The sequence below is a fragment of the Podarcis bocagei genome (assembly GCF_964188305.1).
Source record: "Podarcis bocagei genome assembly, chromosome: 17".
NCBI lineage: Eukaryota > Metazoa > Chordata > Lepidosauria > Squamata > Lacertidae > Podarcis > Podarcis bocagei.
This window is the reverse complement of record NC_138143.1, coordinates 16,071,758-16,090,124: the sequence shown is the minus strand read 5'-3', so window position 1 is coordinate 16,090,124 and position 18,367 is coordinate 16,071,758. Positions and strand designations below refer to the sequence as shown.

Here is an 18,367-nt window from a genome sequence, read left to right as displayed (position 1 = left end):
ATTCACAGAAAAGCTGAATAGTCTTGTGCAAATGCTACATGTTGTAAGACTGAGAGCATACCAAGCCAACCTGGCTTAGTCGGGACCAGCAAATACATTTTGTCGCCTGAAGCAGGACAGCAAATTCCACCCCTCAATATTTCAAAGACAATAGTCCCCCAGTCTTCTCAAGTTATTTTGGCATCTGAGGCAGACAGTTTCACAGGTGCCTTTCCATGGGAGTAAAAATGCAACAATAATAAAATGATGAACAGTTTGCCACCTTTTTAATGGCACCCAGAATGAGCTGCCTGAGGTTGCTGCCTCACTCTGTCCTATGGTAGGGCCAGCTGTGGGCTTAGTGTAGGAGCAGGGAATTTGCTGGACCCTCAGCTCCCAGCATTTATTTCTTTTTTAAAAAATAATAATATTGATTTTCTTTTTTCTCATCACAAATATACTTATATCCATAATGTACAATTTGTGTAACATCTCCCCCTCCCTCCCGTTGGACTTCCCTCAACTTCCATTTCTGATTTATTATCTTCATTATTATATTCTGCTGTTTTTTACAATACATCAGTATTTTCACTTTGTTACAATATTTGTTCCCTGTCCATAAAATTGTGAATGTTTATTTAAATCCTGCCATCGAGTCGATGTTCTTTCTTTATTTCTGCAAATATAATATAAAAGGTTCCTACTCTTTTTCAAAGTCACTATTGTCCTTTCCCCGAAGTCTGTCTTGTCAGCTTTGCCAACTCTGCATAGTTTTTCTTGCCATTGATCTTTGGCTGGAATTTCTCCAGTCTTCCAGTTCTGTGCTAACAGTGTTCACGCCGCCGCCGTAGCATACATGAATAATGTCCTTTTCTCTTTCAGCAGATCTTGCCCTAAGATACCCAACAGGAAGGCTTCTGGCTGCTTAACAAATGTTGTTCTAAACATTTTTTTTCAATTCATTGTACATCATTTCCCAATATACTTTAACGTTTTTACAATCCCATCACATATGGTAAAAAGTTCCTTCAACTTCTTTACACCTCCAACACTCCTTCTGTTCATTTTTATATATTTTTGCCAATTTAACCGGTGAAATATACTTTCTTTAATACATCATCTTCATGTAATTCTCTTTTAACAACATACAATCTGTGAATTTCAGATTTACTTTCCAAAGTTTTATCCAATCTTCAAATTGTATACAATGGTGCCCCGCAAGACGAATGCCTCGCAAGACGGAAAACTCGCTAGACGAAAGAGTTTTCCGTTTTGGAGGTGCTTCGCAAAACGAATTTCCTATGGGCTTGCTTCGCAAGACGACAATGTCTTGCGAGTTCCTGCTGGTTTTTTTTCCTCCCCCCCCCCTTTTTCTAAGCCGCTAAGCCGCTTATCAGCTGATCCGATCAGCAGATAAGACGCTAAAAGCCGCTAATAGCGCTAATCCGCTAATCCTTCAATGGGCTTGCTTCGCAAGACGAAAAAACCGCTAGACGAAGAGAATCACAGAACGGATTCTTTTCGTCTTGCGAGGCACCACTGTATTGTGTCCTATATCTTGCTGTCCATGGTGACTGGGGCTATGGGCATCCAGCAACAGGTTCCCCATACATCCTTTGCTTATTGAATAGCGATGCATTTCTGCTGGGGAGAAGCAGGTCCAAATTCCCACCGAACCATTAAGCTCACCAGAAGACTTATTAGCTCTGTCCCTCATCATAACCTGCTTTTAAAGGTGGTTGCGGAAATAAAACAAAAGGGGCATGTATACTGCCTGTAGCTCCTTAGAGAATGGGTAGGATAATATATATATATAAGTAAATATTTCCAGACCCTTTCTTTAACGGGTTGGTTATATACTACTACAAAGAGTTGGAGATACACTGCAACATTTTGCTGCAGGTTCTACTTATGTGCAACAATTTTCAATCTGAAAGCACTGCTCATGTTTCTGTGCTCTGGAGCTGCAGGCCTTGCATGACTTGGCTGTTTAATCTCAGGGTTGCTGCAGTTATTGCTGCTACTACTTCTATATATATCTATATATTTTAAAAAACCTCGTCCAAGTATAATTTCATTCCCATACTTCCTCTCCGAATCCATAGCTATATTCCTGCACAGCAAGGCATGGCATAAGGAACATTTGGCTGCTGGAGGGAGTCTGCTTTCATTTCTGGTTTTCCTTCCCTCTTGTACTATCGCAAAAGTGGGGGGGGGGAATTGTTGCCTGGGATTGAGCATCTGTGAAGCAGGTAGTTTAGAAGCTCTGAGGAACGCCGCTGTACTTAAGAGATTCCCTTTTTTAGCACTTCACATTAGCAGCTTCTGTGCCAAAAGGAAAAATAAATGCTGGGAATGTTTTTTCTCTCTGAAGCATTCCAAACACACCGCTGCGTCCATCGTATTGAATTAATTTTCTCTCTGTATCTGTGTTCAGTTCTGTTCCCCCACTCTGCGGACATCGTGGGGTGGGATGTGGAGGGGGGAGTGGAGGGTTTTTGGAAACAGGGATCAGAAGACAAGGATGTGGATGGAGCAATGCAACTGTTAGCACTTGCAACGGAAACAACTATCTCAGTATTCACAGGGATAGTATATCAGTCCCAGAAGTGTGAGAAACCTGGGGGGGGAACTACCATGGTGGGAAGAGAGATGCGTCCCCCACTTCCCTCCTACGCTCTTCTGAAGGGGAAACACCTGGTTTGGTGTCCCCTCCTTGCAAATAAAAATGAAAGATTATTTGAAAGATCTGGCGCTTCAGCAATCCAGGCTCTTTCTCTGCATCCACCAAAAGTACTTAATGTGTTTTTATTACTCCTGCTTGTAAAACTAGTCTGGTTTGTGAATTTTTTTCTTCTGCAGCAAAGCCCCTGCATGGTTGAATCTCTTCCCACTTTGACCCTGCGTTGCCTCCGAATCAGAGGCAGCTTTTCAGAATCCACTTTCTCAAAGTAACGGATAAAGTGCTGATCCTGAGCTCATCTGTCACGTGCACAGTTTCTGTGGGCTGGTTTCTGGGCTGCGCATTCTGTGTGAGCTCTCCACTTATAATAATATAATAATAATTTATTATTTCTACCCCGCCCATCTGGCTGGGTTTCCCCAGCCACTCTGGGCGGCTTCCAACAAAAGATTAAAAATACATTAAAATGTCACACATTAAAAACGTCCCTGAACAGGGCTGCCTTCAGATGTCTTCTAAATGTTAGGTAGTTGTTTGTTGCCTTGAAATCTGTTGGAAGGGCATTCCACAGGGTGAACACCACTACTGAGAAGGCCCTCTGCCTGGTTCCCTGTAGCTTTGCTTCTCACAGTGAGGGAACCGCCAGAAGGCCCTCAGCGCTGGACCTCAGCGTCTGAGCAGAACAAAGGGGGTGGAGACGCTCCTTCAGGTATACAGGACCGAGGCCGTTTAGGACTTTAAAGGTCAACGCCAACACTTTGAATTGTGCTCGGAAACGTATTGGGAGCCAATATAGGTCTTTCAAGACCGATGTTATGTGGTCTCAGCGGCCGCTCCCTGTCACCAGTCTAGCTACCACATTCTGGATTAGTTGTAGTTTCCGGGTCACCTTCAAAGGTAACCCCACATAGAGCGCATTGCAGTAGTCCAAGCGAGAGATAACCAGAGCATGCACCACTCTGGCAAGACAGTCTGCAGGCAGGGAGGGTCTCATCCTGTGTACCAGATGGAGCTGGTAGACAGATGCCCTAGATACAGAATTGACCTGCGCCTCCATGGACAGCTGTGAGTCCAGAATGACTCCCAGGCTGCACACCTGGTCCTTCAGGGGCACAGTTACCCCACTGAGGACCAGGGAGTCCTCCACACCTGCCCGTCTCCTGTCCCCCAAAAACAGTACATCTGTCTTGTCAGGATTAAACCTCAATCCTTCACTTCAGTCCTGAGCTCTTCAATGTGTGGAAGGCAGCCAAGTCAAGCTGTCAGGATGCAATAGAGGGGACTAGGCCACCAAACACATTTCCACTCCCCTCCTGGGGGCTAGAATGCCTGGAAAATTGAGCTGTTTCACTCAAGGACAGTAGATTTCATGCCATGGGATGGGTGAACTCAAGGAATTAGATCTTTTGCCAGGAATGTGGGTGGGGCTTCTGAAAGACCCCCACTGCAGAGTAGCTTTGAGAAAGGATTCGCTCCTGTCATGCTTCTGAAGTCTAGAGACTTTGATTCCCTAGCAATGCAATCCTGTGCATGCTTACTCCAAAGTAGCTAAAGGGGAAAAATCAGTGGGGATTATCTCCCAAGTAAGTGTGCATTCCAAGGTTTGCAGGCTATCTTTCTGGGAAATTTGTGGGTTTCGGCTGAAATCCTAAATGCACTTACTGGGGGGTAGTTAAGTGCTGTTGCAGTTGACTTACTTCTGAGACTGTATAGGACTGTGTGTTACTCAAGCATGATTTGGATAGTCAAACTTAATTGAATAAAATCTCTGAGCTGCTACCATTATTGGAACAAAGGCAACTCCTGTCTTCGCTGCTTTGCCCTTCTCAGCTTGCAGATGCACACACATGGCCAGTTCTTATCTGGACCTCTCTCACATAAACACACTGGCATGCGCTGATAAAAGGACAGCTTTGCTGACATTTTCTCTAACTTTGGCTTTATGTCAAGGCTAAATGGATTGCTTGCTAGGGATTCCAAGCTACTTTGCCTCAAGTCACAAGTAATTCTTCTTTAGCGGTATTCCAATGGATCACACATGAAAATTGTTATCTCCTCTGCACGGATACATGCACAAACAAGCAAGCATCACAGGGTCAAATACTTTTATTTATGTATATATTGTCCAGCTTGGGTGAGCCTAGGATAATGAGAGGCAATTCACCAAATGGCCAGACAGACGTTATTTCAAATGTTGGACCTTAGGAAAGTCTAGCCCAGGGTTTCCCAAACTTGGGTCTCCAGCTGTTTTTGGACTGCAACTCCCATCATCCGTAGCTAGCAGGGCCAGTGGTTAAGAATGATGGAAACTGTAACCTAAAAAGTTTGGGAAACTCTGGTCTAGACCATGCTATGACTCAGGGCTTACCCACGTCTGTTTGCCCTACCACTTTCCCCTCCCAAAAACCTGTGGTTTTGCACTGAATCGGAAGATAAAATGGCAATTGAGTTTTCCATGGACTGCTATTCTGATTTAGCACTAAAGAGCAGGTTTTCAGCAGTAGGGCAAAGGCAGAACCTCTCATGGCACAAGCGGAAGTGTTGGCCAAGCCCTCAGTGAACTGTGTGCTGCTTTGTGGCTTGAGCAACTTGGCTTTGAAAGGGGCACCTTCGCTCTGCTGCTGGCTTTGGTGGAGTTGAACATTTAAAGTCAAAAGAAGGCTACAGCAGAACTTGCAGTGCGGACAGCAAATCTATTTTCACAACAGAGTAAGAAGAACAGACTGTGGCTGTGTTGAGCTTACTGGATTTTTTTTAAAAAAATTAAAGCTCACATAGAAAGGTTGCTGTTGCTTGCACTTCAGATGACCTGTGGGTAAACATAGACTTTCTATTTTCAGCAGCCCCATTCCATTAAGTTTTTATTAACCATTTTTTTGTACTACAAGGGTAGGCAGCAAAGGTTTCACTGACCTTTCCTAATGTTCGAGGCAGGTAAAATATGCTTGCTAAGAATTAAAAAATGCATTAAAATAGTTTTTCTGTTGGTTTCTGAGGCTGTGATAATGTTTTAGTGCGTGAGAATGTGGGAGGGGTGCCTGAGCTGGCATCCAATATGTATTTTAATTTAAAGTGGTGGGATGATTGGGATAAAGAGTTTCAAGTATTTGAGTTTGGCACCTAATTTTGTTTTCTCTGCCTACAAATGTCAGTTACGGAGCTGCTCCAGCCAACACCAAAATGGGAGATCTTAAAAGATTAAAAATTGGGGGTTTTTTTGTTTTGTTTTGTGTTGTTTAGTAGATCCTGTGTTATATTTCCTCTCCATTCCGTCCTACTACCTTGCCCCCATCATCTGAGCAATGTGACCACCAAACCCCCCAATTTCCATTTCCCACATCCCAACACCCCAGCCAAGTAAATATTTCATCCCCCCTCCCAAAGAAAGATCAAATTCTCATTGTTTGCCAGTAAAATATCTCTTTGCCTTCTGCCATAAAAATGTTGATAACTGTTTGATGACAATACAGATGTACAGTCAAATTTCTGAGGAGGCTCACAAGAAAGTCAGTAAACAGCTGGTTTGTAGCCTAATATCTGCAAGAGCATCTGTTGCTATGTACGTGTAATAAGTGTTTATTTTACAAAGCAACCCTGTATAATTAAAGTGATAGCTTTCCCTTGAAAACAAGGGCATTTGTCTAGCAGCGCAGCACACACAAAGTCTGAGAGACGGTAGAGCGGAGCATAATTGTTTCATATATAGCTGTTCTTCAGGGTTCATTGGGTTTGAATGTTTATCTTTTTAGGTGGCCCAAAACTTGGCTTGCCATTTTCCCATGAAGAACTGTTTTCACTGCTTGTTTGGGCACTTCCTTTGCTTGTTGATCATGTATGTTTTTTTGCCTCCCTCTTCCCCCACCCAGCGGATGATACCGTGGTTGTTATTCCCTATGGAAGTCGACACGTTCGCCTGGTGCTGAAAGGTCCTGATCATCTCTGTGAGTAAAAGTACACTTTATCGTGGTCTCCCGTTTTTAATTGCTGTCTTGTTGTAACAGGGCTGTTTAATTGTGTGTTTTAATTGCATATATTTCCAATTGAATGCTTTGCATGAACTTGGTTTTTGCACTATGAAAAAATGCTCCGAAGCTTATTTCAGCATTGAGTGTGTTAATTACACAATAATAGTCAAATGCTCATAATATGCTGTGGAGCTGTATTTAGCAAAAAACAAACACAACTCTTACAGCTTCTCTGCCCCTGCCCTCCTGCCCAATGTGAGAGTCAGCCCTATCCTCAAACGCCACTCCCAAGAGCATCAGTTAGCTGCACAATTATAAGAAGCTATAATTTAACCCATAAATAAAACACTAATTTTCCAGCCAGCTTGATGCAAAGGACTGCCATAGAAAAGATTGTGCTGGCTGATGAGAATACAGTGAAGGCTTTCCTGCTGCTCCGCTGAAGCACCACACTGCTCGTGAGCTTAACACATGTTCTTGCTCATATGTTTTCTTTGGTATTTCTGGACTTTGGAGACACGTGCATTTTGTACTGTGCTGTTAAAGGATGTTGCCCAAAGAAAGCACACCAGTGCCCAAGATAGTGGAGCAGAGATTATGGTTTGCTAAGGGTGGGACGTAAGGAACGCAGATGCACTGGAGATCCCCAAGGAGCTTGTAGTATATCATACCATGAGCTCAGCTTAAGATATCTGAGCGGACTGGCAACAGATATGGAAGACAAATATTCCAACGAGGTCCTGACTTTCAGAGTCTCCAGTTGGCTTCTTTTCATGAGCTCAAATGAGGGAGCCAAAATCATTAACAGCCATATATGTTCCTGAGGGCCTAGAGCAGGCTTCCTCAACCTTGGCCCTCCAGATGTTTTGAGACTACAATTCCCATCATTCCTGACCACTGGTCCTGCTAGCTAGGGATCATGGGAGTTGTAAACCAAAAACATCTGGAGGACCGAGGTTGAGGGAGCCTGGCCTAGAGATACAGATTGAATTAGATGGTCAAATACAGAGATGGAAAACAAGAGTTCAGAGTACACCCAAATAGAGGTGGTTCACTTGGATGTTAACATGGTTGAAACATGTGTTGTATCCCCTCCCCAAAGAACAGGTAATTCATGATGCTGGATTTTTAAAGGGAAAACCCCTATTTGTCTTGCTTTAAGCCTACAATTTCTCGCATCTCATGAAGCCGAAGTCGCTGTGTGAGTCATGCAGTCCTCAGCCATATCCCACAGTAATAAAAGTCGGAGGGAAGCTCATTGCATTATGGTCTTGCTGACTTAACATCTTGAGCTGTGTTTCGTGATGACACAGTAAGAAGGTGGGGAATTCACTAGAAAAATTTCGTCCTCATGGTGAAAGTAACATCTAGATCAGCTTAGTTTATTGCCAGTGACATGTTGGATGATCAGTGTCCCTTTTATCTGCTGTGAACACACACACACACACACACAGAGAGAGAGAGAGAGAGAGAGAGAGAGAGAGAGAGAGAGCCTGGTAATTGAACCAAACAAAATATACTCCAGGGAAGAGATGTTGAAAGCAGATGGAAAGATGCATATTAACTGAATTCGTTGTGGCCGTTAAAATGGTGCAGTTCTCCCTTGGTTTTTAGGGAACAATATAACATGATTTTCAAGATTCTAGAAAGCCCACAGAAGAAATCTGCAATAAATTCTGATTAGATGCATAGTCACTTAAATGTTACAAGGTGAAAACTAGATCTCCGTAAATCTCTAAACACCAGACCAGGGTTAATAGTTTATGGGTGTTTGGTACAGCCATATAATATTAACTGGTTTATCAAAGGTTCTGCATGTGCGTAATAATTATCCCGTCCCCCTCGCCAATCCTGCCTAGTGCTATGTGAGGCTATTTAGCAGTCGAGAGAAATGAAAAGTGCAAATATGTGAAATGGAAGATCAGACAGAAAGTGAAACACCCCCCACCCATGCTTTCACAAGCATAGCTTAGATATCATAAATATTGTGTATCGCGAAGAGTTGTAGAATAGAGGCAGGTCAGCTCCACGTAAGCAGTGCCTTGGATGATCTCATTCAAAGTGAGCTGAAGGACCAATATGACTCCTAAGCAATAGGCAGATGGTGAATGTCATCCTGGAATAAACTTTACACAAGATCACGATCTTGTCATGTGTTTGCAATAAATGTGTTCTCCTGGCAAGAAACCAGTGTGCTCTGTTACACTGAGCCTGGTTCAGCTTCGGTAATGTGAAGATACTGAAAGAAATTCCCTAGCAAGCCTAGCTGATTGACACCTAAGGCAGTTTTCATTTAACAGGTCATATTTCTGTTCTGCACCGTGACTTGTCATGCCCTTGTCTTATTGCATCATGGATCAAATACCCTGGGGGGAATGGGGACGAGCCCTTGGGCATTGAGCCAACAATTTGGTTCTGTAAGGAACATCTTCCCCGTCCCTGATCCTATCCATGGCTCTCCCAGCCACTGTTCTTTTATTCCTTCGATTTTGGCCTCCTTTCTCCTCTCTCTGCTATGCATTTCCATGTTCTCAAAACATTCTGGGGCTAGCAACGCAACCTAAGTCCAAGGAAGGGGTTGGTGCTGGTGAACCAGTTAGGTAATTCGTTTAACTGCCTGGTGCAGAATCATGTGTGTTTTGCATGAAATGTAGAAGGGGATTTTGCATCGCTGTGGAAAATGCATTATTAAAACAGAGTTCATCCTGGCCGACCTGCAGTGCTTTTTTGGCTGGAGCTTTCTGTTCTCCTTGGCTAGCTCTGGAATAAAAGCCTTTATATATACTTCTATATCTCATTCTGAAAGAGGCCAGGAAGGAGCACAACTTCCGCTTGGAATCTCAGCACACACACAAACAGAGAGAGAGATATACACAACACCTTCTTAATTCTACTGGGAATTTTTCTGGCTCCCAAATAGATAAATAAATAGAAAAAAGAGAGGAGACCAAAATACACTGGAATAAAGTAGAAAAAGATTGTGTGCAGGTCTTAACAGAGATGTTCACAAGCATAGACGTTAGTGAGGGCAACTTAAATGAATAGCTGCTCCTTATTAACGGAGGGAAAATCCATCTAACTCAGCAAAAAGGACATTTCCTTAAAACGTAGTATATCTTTCAAATGTGCTTTGACATTCCCAGTACTAATCGTTTTGCTTGCTTGTTTTCTCTCCGCGAGCTGCCGAAACAAGCGCACCCTCCTCTTAAATGTGTTGTGTTTGCCAGATTTAGAAACCAAGACGCTGCAAGGTTTGAAAGGCGAAAACAGTCTCGGCTCCACAGGTTCGTTCCTTGTGGACAATTCTAGCGTGGACTTGCAGAAGTTTCCGGACAAAGAGATCCTGAGAATGCCTGGCCCCCTCACTGCAGATTTCACTGTCAAGGTGAGAAGCTACGACTAAACCATGCTGTATTTTTTAAGGAAAGGGGGATGCGAAACAACGAGCAGTTCACTTCAAAAGCAGTGTATCAAAAGGCCACTTATCCTTCCAGCTCTCTGCCAAGATTGACATAGAGATGGGGTATCTCCTATGAAATCAGGTGGGGAGAAAGTCCCCGTTGACCCTCAATGCTTATAGTTTGGGATTAAAGAGAGTGACTGCCCCTCTGCATGTAGCTATGTACACGCCATAAATTCGAAGCACATTTCATCCCATTCCAATGAATCCTGGGTTGTTGTTGTTTAGTCGTTTAGTCGTGTCTGACTCTTCGTGACCCCATGGACCAGAGCACGCCAGGCACTCCTGTCTTCCACTGCCTCCCTCAGTTTGGTCAAACTCATGCTGGTAGCTTCGAGAACACTGTCCAACCATCTCGTCCTCTGTCGTCCTCTTCTTCTTGTGCCCTCAGTCTTTCCCAACATCAGGGTCTTTTCCAGGAAGTCTTCTTTTCTCATGAGGTGGCCAAAGTCTTGGAGCCTCAGCTTCAGGATGTGTCCTTCCAGTGAGCACTCAGGGCTGATTTCCTTAAGAATGGATAGGTTTGATCTTCTTGCAGTCCATGGGACTCTCAAGAATCTCCTCCAGCACCATAATTCAAAAGCATCAATTCTTTGGCGATCAGCCGGCTTTATGGTCCAGCTCTTATTTCCATACATCACTACTGGGAAAACCATAGCTTTAGCTTTGTCGGCAAGGTGATGTCTCTGCTTTTTAAGATGCTGTCTAGGTTTGTCATTGCTTTTCTCCCAAGAAGAGGCATCTTTTAGTTTTCTGACTGCTGTCACCATCTGCAGTGATCACGGAGCCCAAGAAAGTAAAATCTCTCACTGCCTGGGAAATACCTTCAATTCCCAGCACCCTTAACAAACTGCGGTTCCCAGAATTCTTCAGGCGGTAGAGAATTGGGCTTTAAATTTATGTTGTATATGCTGCCTAGATCTCTGCTCCTGCACGCCTCTGAGGAATCAGAGCTATGAGCCCTCCAAAAGGGCTTTCGTTCAGCATTGGGTAGTGGGTGGGTCGTTAGGAAGATAGCTATACAGTGGTACCTCTGCTTACTTAATTCGTTCCGGAGGTCCGTTCTTAACCTGTTCTTAACCTGAAGCACCACTTCAGCTAATGGGGCCTCCCACTGCTGCTGCCGCACTGCTGCCACCGCCGCCACCGCCGCCCAATTTCTGTTCTCACCTGAAGCAAAGTTCTTAACCTGAGGTACTATTTCTGGGTTGGTGGAGTCTGTAACCTGAAGCGTATGTAACCTGAAATGTATGTAACCCGAGGTACCACTGTGCAAAGAGTTGCAAACTTTTATTGGAAATATGTTGTTGCAGGCTGTTGCTAGTGCTCCGTGTGCCGTTTCTTAATGAATTAATTGCCAAGTTAAGTAGAGTAGAATCAAATCTCTTAGGGATGAACACGTTCATGGAGTGGAGGAGGAAACACTTGTGGAAAAGGCAGGTCGGTTATGAGATCCTGGCTAAAATAAGAGTCAGTATAAAATGAAGCTGAAGTGGGCAAATTAGACTCTGATTCAGGCTCATCATTCACTGGTTTTTATGCTTCTGCAGTCTCACAGAAGGTGTAAAAATGCATATAAAACTAAACCTCATGCCTCTCAAGATGAGCAGGCTGGCTTTGGTCAAGAAGTCATTTGTATAATTTTGAAGTTCTGCTCTGCGCAGTGCTGGCTGTAAGAATCAAGTTGTTTCCTCACATTAGTGCTTTCCTATTCTTCCAGGTAATATAAAACACATTGCTGGAGGCAGTGTGCACATTCTGTAGGGGAAGGGGGTGAAATTGCAGAGACAAATGTGAGCATTTGGGAATTACAATAAAATAAAACCCCTTTTTGGGGGGGCGGGGAGGTAGGTCAAGAGGGCCTGAAGGATTTCAGCTGTAAAGCTGTAAAAATTGCATTGTGTCCAGGATACCGTAAATTTTTCATTGTGGGATACAGTGTCAGGGGGTGTTTGATGTGAGCTGATTCTGATGACCTTGTGGCAGATGGAAATGCAGATGGTTGCGTGGAAAGCAGAATATGGGATCAAACCGAATTGAAGAAAATAGAATTAAGTCTGTGGACTTTTTGTGTGTGGTACCTGCCCTTCATAACCCTCTCCAGATGTAGCAATCTAGTCCAGCTGAGAAAATGTTCCCAATGCAAAAACAGTTTATTATTATTATTATTACTGTTGTTGTTATTATTATTAAATTTACATTCCTCACTATACCTGTATATCTCGGGTTAGTTCACACAAGGTACCAAAAGAGATGTTTATTAAAAGTGGGGGTGCCAATAGGATTTTCTGGGTCCAGTACACGGTATGTGGATTGGGCCCTCCAACCAACCTGTAGAAGAGGACATACGTTTGCATGAAGATTGAATATGCTTTGTGTGAGATGGGGAAAATGTGGCCTTTTGAAGGTAGGGTGGGAGGCTCAAAATCACATCCGTGGCCACACACCAAATAAAATGCCCTACAGCCAGGATGTTAAACATTTTCAGCTACTCTTCATCAAAATCCACACATGTTCATAGGTCATCGGCTGTTCTTCAGTACAGCAGAATGAACCACTTGTCCTCTGTCTTTTCTTAACTTTTTTTCTTAAGAGTTCTTGGTAGTCAAACTATGGTACCTGCATCTTTTCTTGCCCTTTGTGCAGGTTTCCCCAAACTTGGGTCTCCAGCTGTTTATGGACTACAACTCCCATCATCCCTAGTTAGCAGGACTAGTGGTCAGGGATGATGGGAATTGTAGTCCAAAAAAAAAAAAAACAACACAGCTGGAGTCCCAAGTTCGGGAAACCCTGCCTTAGTGTTTTGACTGTTTTAAACTTACAACAATGTGTTTTCATCAGAGTGTCCTGATTTACTTTTCCAGAAAGTCAATTCTGGACCAAACAGAACTAAGCAAAAATGTAATAAAAAGGTTGATCGTTGAAGGGGGGTATGTCCTTTCTCTCTAAAAGCACTTACTATGAATGTTTCCATTTAGAAAAGTGAAATGACCTAACTAGATGTAATCTCAATTATGCAAACATTTCATTCGTTTCAGCTGAGAATTTGCTGATCAGAATGTAGGTGCCAAAGATTCCCCCCCCCCATACAGGTTCCTTTAGCTGTGAATTGCAGAATGCAATGTATCTGAAAATCCTTAGAGTACACAGTACTTTTAACAACAGTACTATGTGTGATCAGGTCAGCAACTGAAAGAATTTTCCATACACTTAGTGAATACATTTAAAGCAATGTTGTATTATATCATGGTGGCCTTTACTACAAAGATATATTGGTTTTATATCCCTGTCACTGCCATGGCTTCCCTCAGTGAATTATTGAAATTGTAGTCAGGTGACGTACTCATAATTTTCTGCTTGCAATTCCTTGCCACCTCCCAGTTATAGTTCCTAGGATCCTCTAGACCTAGGGAATAATTATTAACAGTGCAGCCCTAACATTTTACTTTTATTAACAACTAAAAACTAGCCTTGTGCACAGGTGCAGCAAAAATTAAAAGGCAGAATAGCGGCCATATAGCATTGGGCATTTGGTGTTTATACGGTATTCCGTGGCGCTTGTAGTGGAAGCCTTATTAATTGCTTGGAGACATGAGTGCTTGCAGTGTGAGGAGCCCAGAAACTCAAATGCAGATGGATATAATTGCTTTGTGGGCGCTGGCGGTGTTGTAGTACCATGTCCTAGGAATTCCTCACTTATATGCTTCTCAAACAAAAAAACAAGCACATGCCCTCCAACATTTCTCTGATGAAAATAGGGCAACACTCTGTCCATCTGGGCAGCTTCCAGCATACCGTATTTTTCGCCCCATAAGACGCACCGGCCCATAAGACGCACCTAGATTTTTTGGGGGGAAATAAAGGGAAAAAATTTTATTTCCCCCCCCCCCAGGTGCGCTGCGCTACACCAGGAGCTTGGGGCGTGCGGAGCTCAGCGCGCCCCAAGCTTCTGCGTGCCGGCAAGGTCTCCGCTAGCGTGGGAGAGCCGGGCGCCTCTCCCAGGGCTAGCGGACCCCTGCGCTAATCCAGAAGCTTGGGGCAGGCTGAGGTCAGCGCGCCCCAAGCTTCTGCGTGCCGGCAAGCAGTCCGCTAGCCCTGGGAGAGCCGCGGGGCTCTCCCAGGGCTAGCGGATCGCTGCGCTATACCAGGAGCTTGGGGCGTGCTGAGCTCAGCGCGCCCCAAGCTTCTAGGTGCGCGCAAGCAGTCCGCTGCCGCCCCAAGCCTCGCGCACCCGGCAGGAGGTCCCACCGGGTGCGCGAGGCTTGGGGCGGCAGCGGACTGCTTGCCCGCACCTAGAAGCAGCGCGCCCCAAGCTTCTAGGTGCGCGCAAGCAGTCCGCTGCCACCCCAAGCCTCGCGCACCCGGCAGGAGGTCCCGCCGGGTGCGCGAGGCTTGGGGCGGCAGCGGACTGCTTGCCCGCACCTAGAAGCTTGGGGCGTGCTGAGCTCAGCGCGCCCCAAGCTTCTAGGTGCGCGCAAGCAGTCCGCTAGCCTTGGGAGAGCCGCGGGGCTCTCCCAGGGCTAGCGGATCGCTGCGCTACACCAGGAGCTTGGGGCCTGCTGAGCTCAGCGCGCCCCAAGCTTCTGCGTGCGCGCAAGCAGTCCGCTAGTCTTGGGAGAGCCGCGGGGCTCTCCCAGGGCTAGCGGATCACTGCGCTACACCAGGAGCTTGGGGCGTGCTGAGCTCAGCGCGCCCCAAGCTTCTGCGTGCGCGCAAGCAGTCCGCTAGTCTTGGGAGAGCCGCGGGGCTCTCCCAGGGCTAGCGGATCGCTGCGCTACACCAGGAGCTTGGGGCGTGCTGAGCTCAGCGCGCCCCAAGCTTCTAGGTGCGCGCAAGCAGTCCGCTGCCGCCCCAAGCCTCGCGCACCCGGTGGGACCTCCTGCCGGGTGCGCGAGGCTTGCAGACACTCGCCCGAAGCAGGGGGAGCCCTCCCGAGGGCTCCCCGTGCTTCGGGCGACAGGCTGCCGCCCCAAGCCTCACGCACCCGGTGGGACCTCCTGCCGGGTGCGCGAGGCTTGCAGACACTCCCCGCACGCGCTCTTCCGGCTGGGGAGGTGACGCGCGGCTATAGAGGCTCCTGCCATAGCCGCGCGTCACCTCTCCAGCCGGGAGAGGGTCGCGGGGGGCTGCTTTAGCCCCGTGCGCGTGCTCTCCCGGCTGGAGAGGTGACACGGGGCTGTAGAGGTTCCTGCCATAGCCGCGTGTCACCTCTCCAGTCGGGAGAGGGTCGCGGGGCTATGGCGTCTTCGCTCCATAGGACGCACACACATTTCCCCTTCATTTTTGAAGGGGGAAAAGTGCGTCCTATAGAGCGAAAAATACGGTATATAAAAACACAATAAAACATTTAACATTAAAAAAAAACCTTCCCTATACAGGGCTGCCTTCAGATGTCTTCTAAACATTATATAGTTACTTATCTCCTTGGCTCAGGGGTCGCATAAAAGCGGGACATTCTGGGATCAAAATCAGAAACTGGGACGGCTTCTGTAAATCCAGGACTGTCCCTGGGAAACAGGGGCACTTGGGGGGTCTGTAAGCATATATCCCACACTTGCATATTTATTTAGTAATAGTGATTAATCCTTGTTTCCTTATTTTCTGAGGAACAGACCCTTAGAAAAACTAGGAGAACTGTACTTGCTGTACTTTTCCATCTATAAGACGCCCCCATGTATAAGATGCCCCCTATTTTGGGGGACTGAAATTTCATAAAATGGGGAGATGTGGCAAAATGTTGTTGAGCGTTTTTTAGGGGAGAATGCTGAAAATCACTCACCAGCACGCAGATGCTGCCAATCGACCACCCAATTGTCACAGCGTTGGCCAATCAACAACACCCATTGATGCAGCAACCAATAACATGCACAATAGCCGTTGACAGCCACGGCAGCAACCAATCAAACAGACACCCTATGCACTACCCATGTATAAGACGACCCCCACTTTTTTGCATGATTTTAAAAGGAAAAAACCTAGTCTTATACACAGAAAAGCACGGTATTTAGTGTCAGTCCGCTATTTCTTTCCCCCTTATCTTTGAAAGGGTGCTGATGGCAGACATTTTCAACTCATTTTCAACATTCTTAGATGCGCAAAACTAAATCCAAACATGGATTTCAAGTTCAGAGCTTCGGTCTGTGTGCATGGGATATGAGTATTCTAAATCAACCGATTCTTTGGGACTGCTCTGGAGATGTGGCCAGTCAGGAGTGAGGAATGATGCAGCCAGTGGTTGCTGAACTCTGACTCCATCATGCACCTGAAATCTTCCACCCCACCAATTTAATACATCTATGGACCTGAGTCTGCGACTATCCCATCTCCAGGCCTTACCTTCTAGGTATTCACCATACTAAAACACGTAAGAAAGCAATTGCAAGTTCCTTAGAAGTGTGTTTTCCTTTGCGGAAACTTCTTTCTTCTTAACCTGACCATACCCCTTTTGTAGATGGCTATTTGATGATGACCTAGCGAAACTCGATTAATATGTCATGTTGATTAAACCAGACAACAGCAGATGTAACCTTAGAACGTGCATCTTAGGTCAGGCTACTGTAAACTCCAACAGGCAGGAGTAAATTGATGGGACCCACGTTGCCAAAATCCAAACAGTTCTGTTTAGCAACAAGGAAGTGAACTTATCTCATTAAAACCGAAAAGTTTTTCAGTGGGACTAACTGCCAGAGAGATGTTTCAAATCACCATTTCCTATCATAGCTTCAAGCGTAAGATTATTTATTGCGTTTATCACAAAGAGCCCTGTTATTTATGGATCTGTGTGAAGTTTGATCAAAGCGGACATATATTAGCTCACAAGGGATTGGAGGAATAGCTGGTGCCTAGGCATACAGTTGTTTTCAGCATCCGCAGTAAACGGATAAATCATTTAGAAACAAAGGGGAAGACATTGATTGCTTCGGGTGCTTCCTTCCTTTTCTCCTTTCCTGGATCATTCATATATACATATATATTATATCATGTGGTTTTGATACCAAAGCAATCACAGGGCTAAGTGGACCCATTTGCGTTATTTAAGTTTCCTGACATCGGCGGTGATCCTAAGCAAGTTCATCAGGAAGTCTCGCCAAATTCAGATGCTTATTTCCATATGAAAATGCTTCCATATAAAAAATTACTTACTGGGTCTTGAACATGCCCCGGGAATCCTGAGCTCCTCTCAGCTTCCATTGTGTGCCTTCAGATTCAAAGAAACTTCATTTTTCAAATGTGGATGGGTGTTAAGCAGATAACATGTGTGGTTTTGATAAACTGAGCAGAGTAATACTCTTTGGTGTTTTCCATGGTACAATGCATTTAACAGATATATTTAGAACCTGTACTTTCCCTTCAACTTGGGTTTCTGAAACCAATGTTGGGATGGCCAATAGTGCAACTAGCCACAAAAAAAGGCAGAACAATTTAGGAACATTGGTGGATATTATTTGTGGTGGTGTAATAATAATAATAAAGCAGAGACATCACCTTGCCAACAAAGGTCCGTATAGTTAAAGCTATGGTTTTCCCAGTAGTGATGTATGGAAGTGAGAGCTGGACCATAAAGAAGGCTGATCGCTGAAGAATTGATGCTTTTGAATTCTGGTGCTGGAGGAGACTCTTGAGAGTCCCATGGACTGCAAGAAGATCAAACCTATCCATTCTTAAGGCAATCAGCCCTGAGTGCTCACTGGAAGGACAGATTGTGAAGCTGAGGCTCCAATACTTTGGCCACCTCATGAGAAGAGAAGACTCCCTGGAAAAGACCCTGAAGTTGGGAAAGATGGAGAGCACAAGGAGAAGGGGACAACAGAGGACGAGATGGTTGGATAGTGTTCTTGAAGCTACCAGCATGAGTTTGACCAAACTGCAGGAGGCAGTGGAAGACAGGAGTACCTGGCGTTCTCTGGTCCATGGGGTCACGAAGAGTTGGACACAACTAAACGACTAAAGAACAACCACTATAGGGAAGATATTTCACAAGAACTTATGAGAACGTCCCTTGATATTTAGCTTGAACCAGCATGTAACTGCAACTTGAGCTTCAGAAACCTCTTGAAGCTGAGCACGCAAGCTAGCAGACATAATAGAAGGGCAGACAGAGACTGTGTAAAGCGTATTTACAGGCATTTTATTCAGCATCAGGGCAAAGGGGAAAACATGTCTTCCCCACTTCGTGTCCAAGCAAGTAACATAATCAAAAGCTATACACAAAACTGAAGTTCCCAGCAAGCTGTGCTGGAATGTAAACAGGCATGTGGCATACAACAACTCCACACATCT

General features: G+C 45.1%; 1 protein-coding gene across 2 annotated transcripts in view; it reads left to right on the top strand.

Annotated features, from left to right (window-relative positions):
• Nucleotides 1-18,367, top strand: part of ADAMTSL1 (ADAMTS like 1) — a 505,954-nt gene that overhangs the window by 322,502 nt on the left and 165,085 nt on the right. For both annotated transcript variants that reach the window (XM_081176059.1, XM_081176060.1), the window contains 2 exons: nt 6,529-6,603; nt 9,855-10,012. In XM_081176059.1, coding sequence (XP_081032185.1) covers nt 6,529-6,603; nt 9,855-10,012 — 233 coding nt within the window. The remainder of the gene's footprint in view (nt 1-6,528; nt 6,604-9,854; nt 10,013-18,367) is intronic.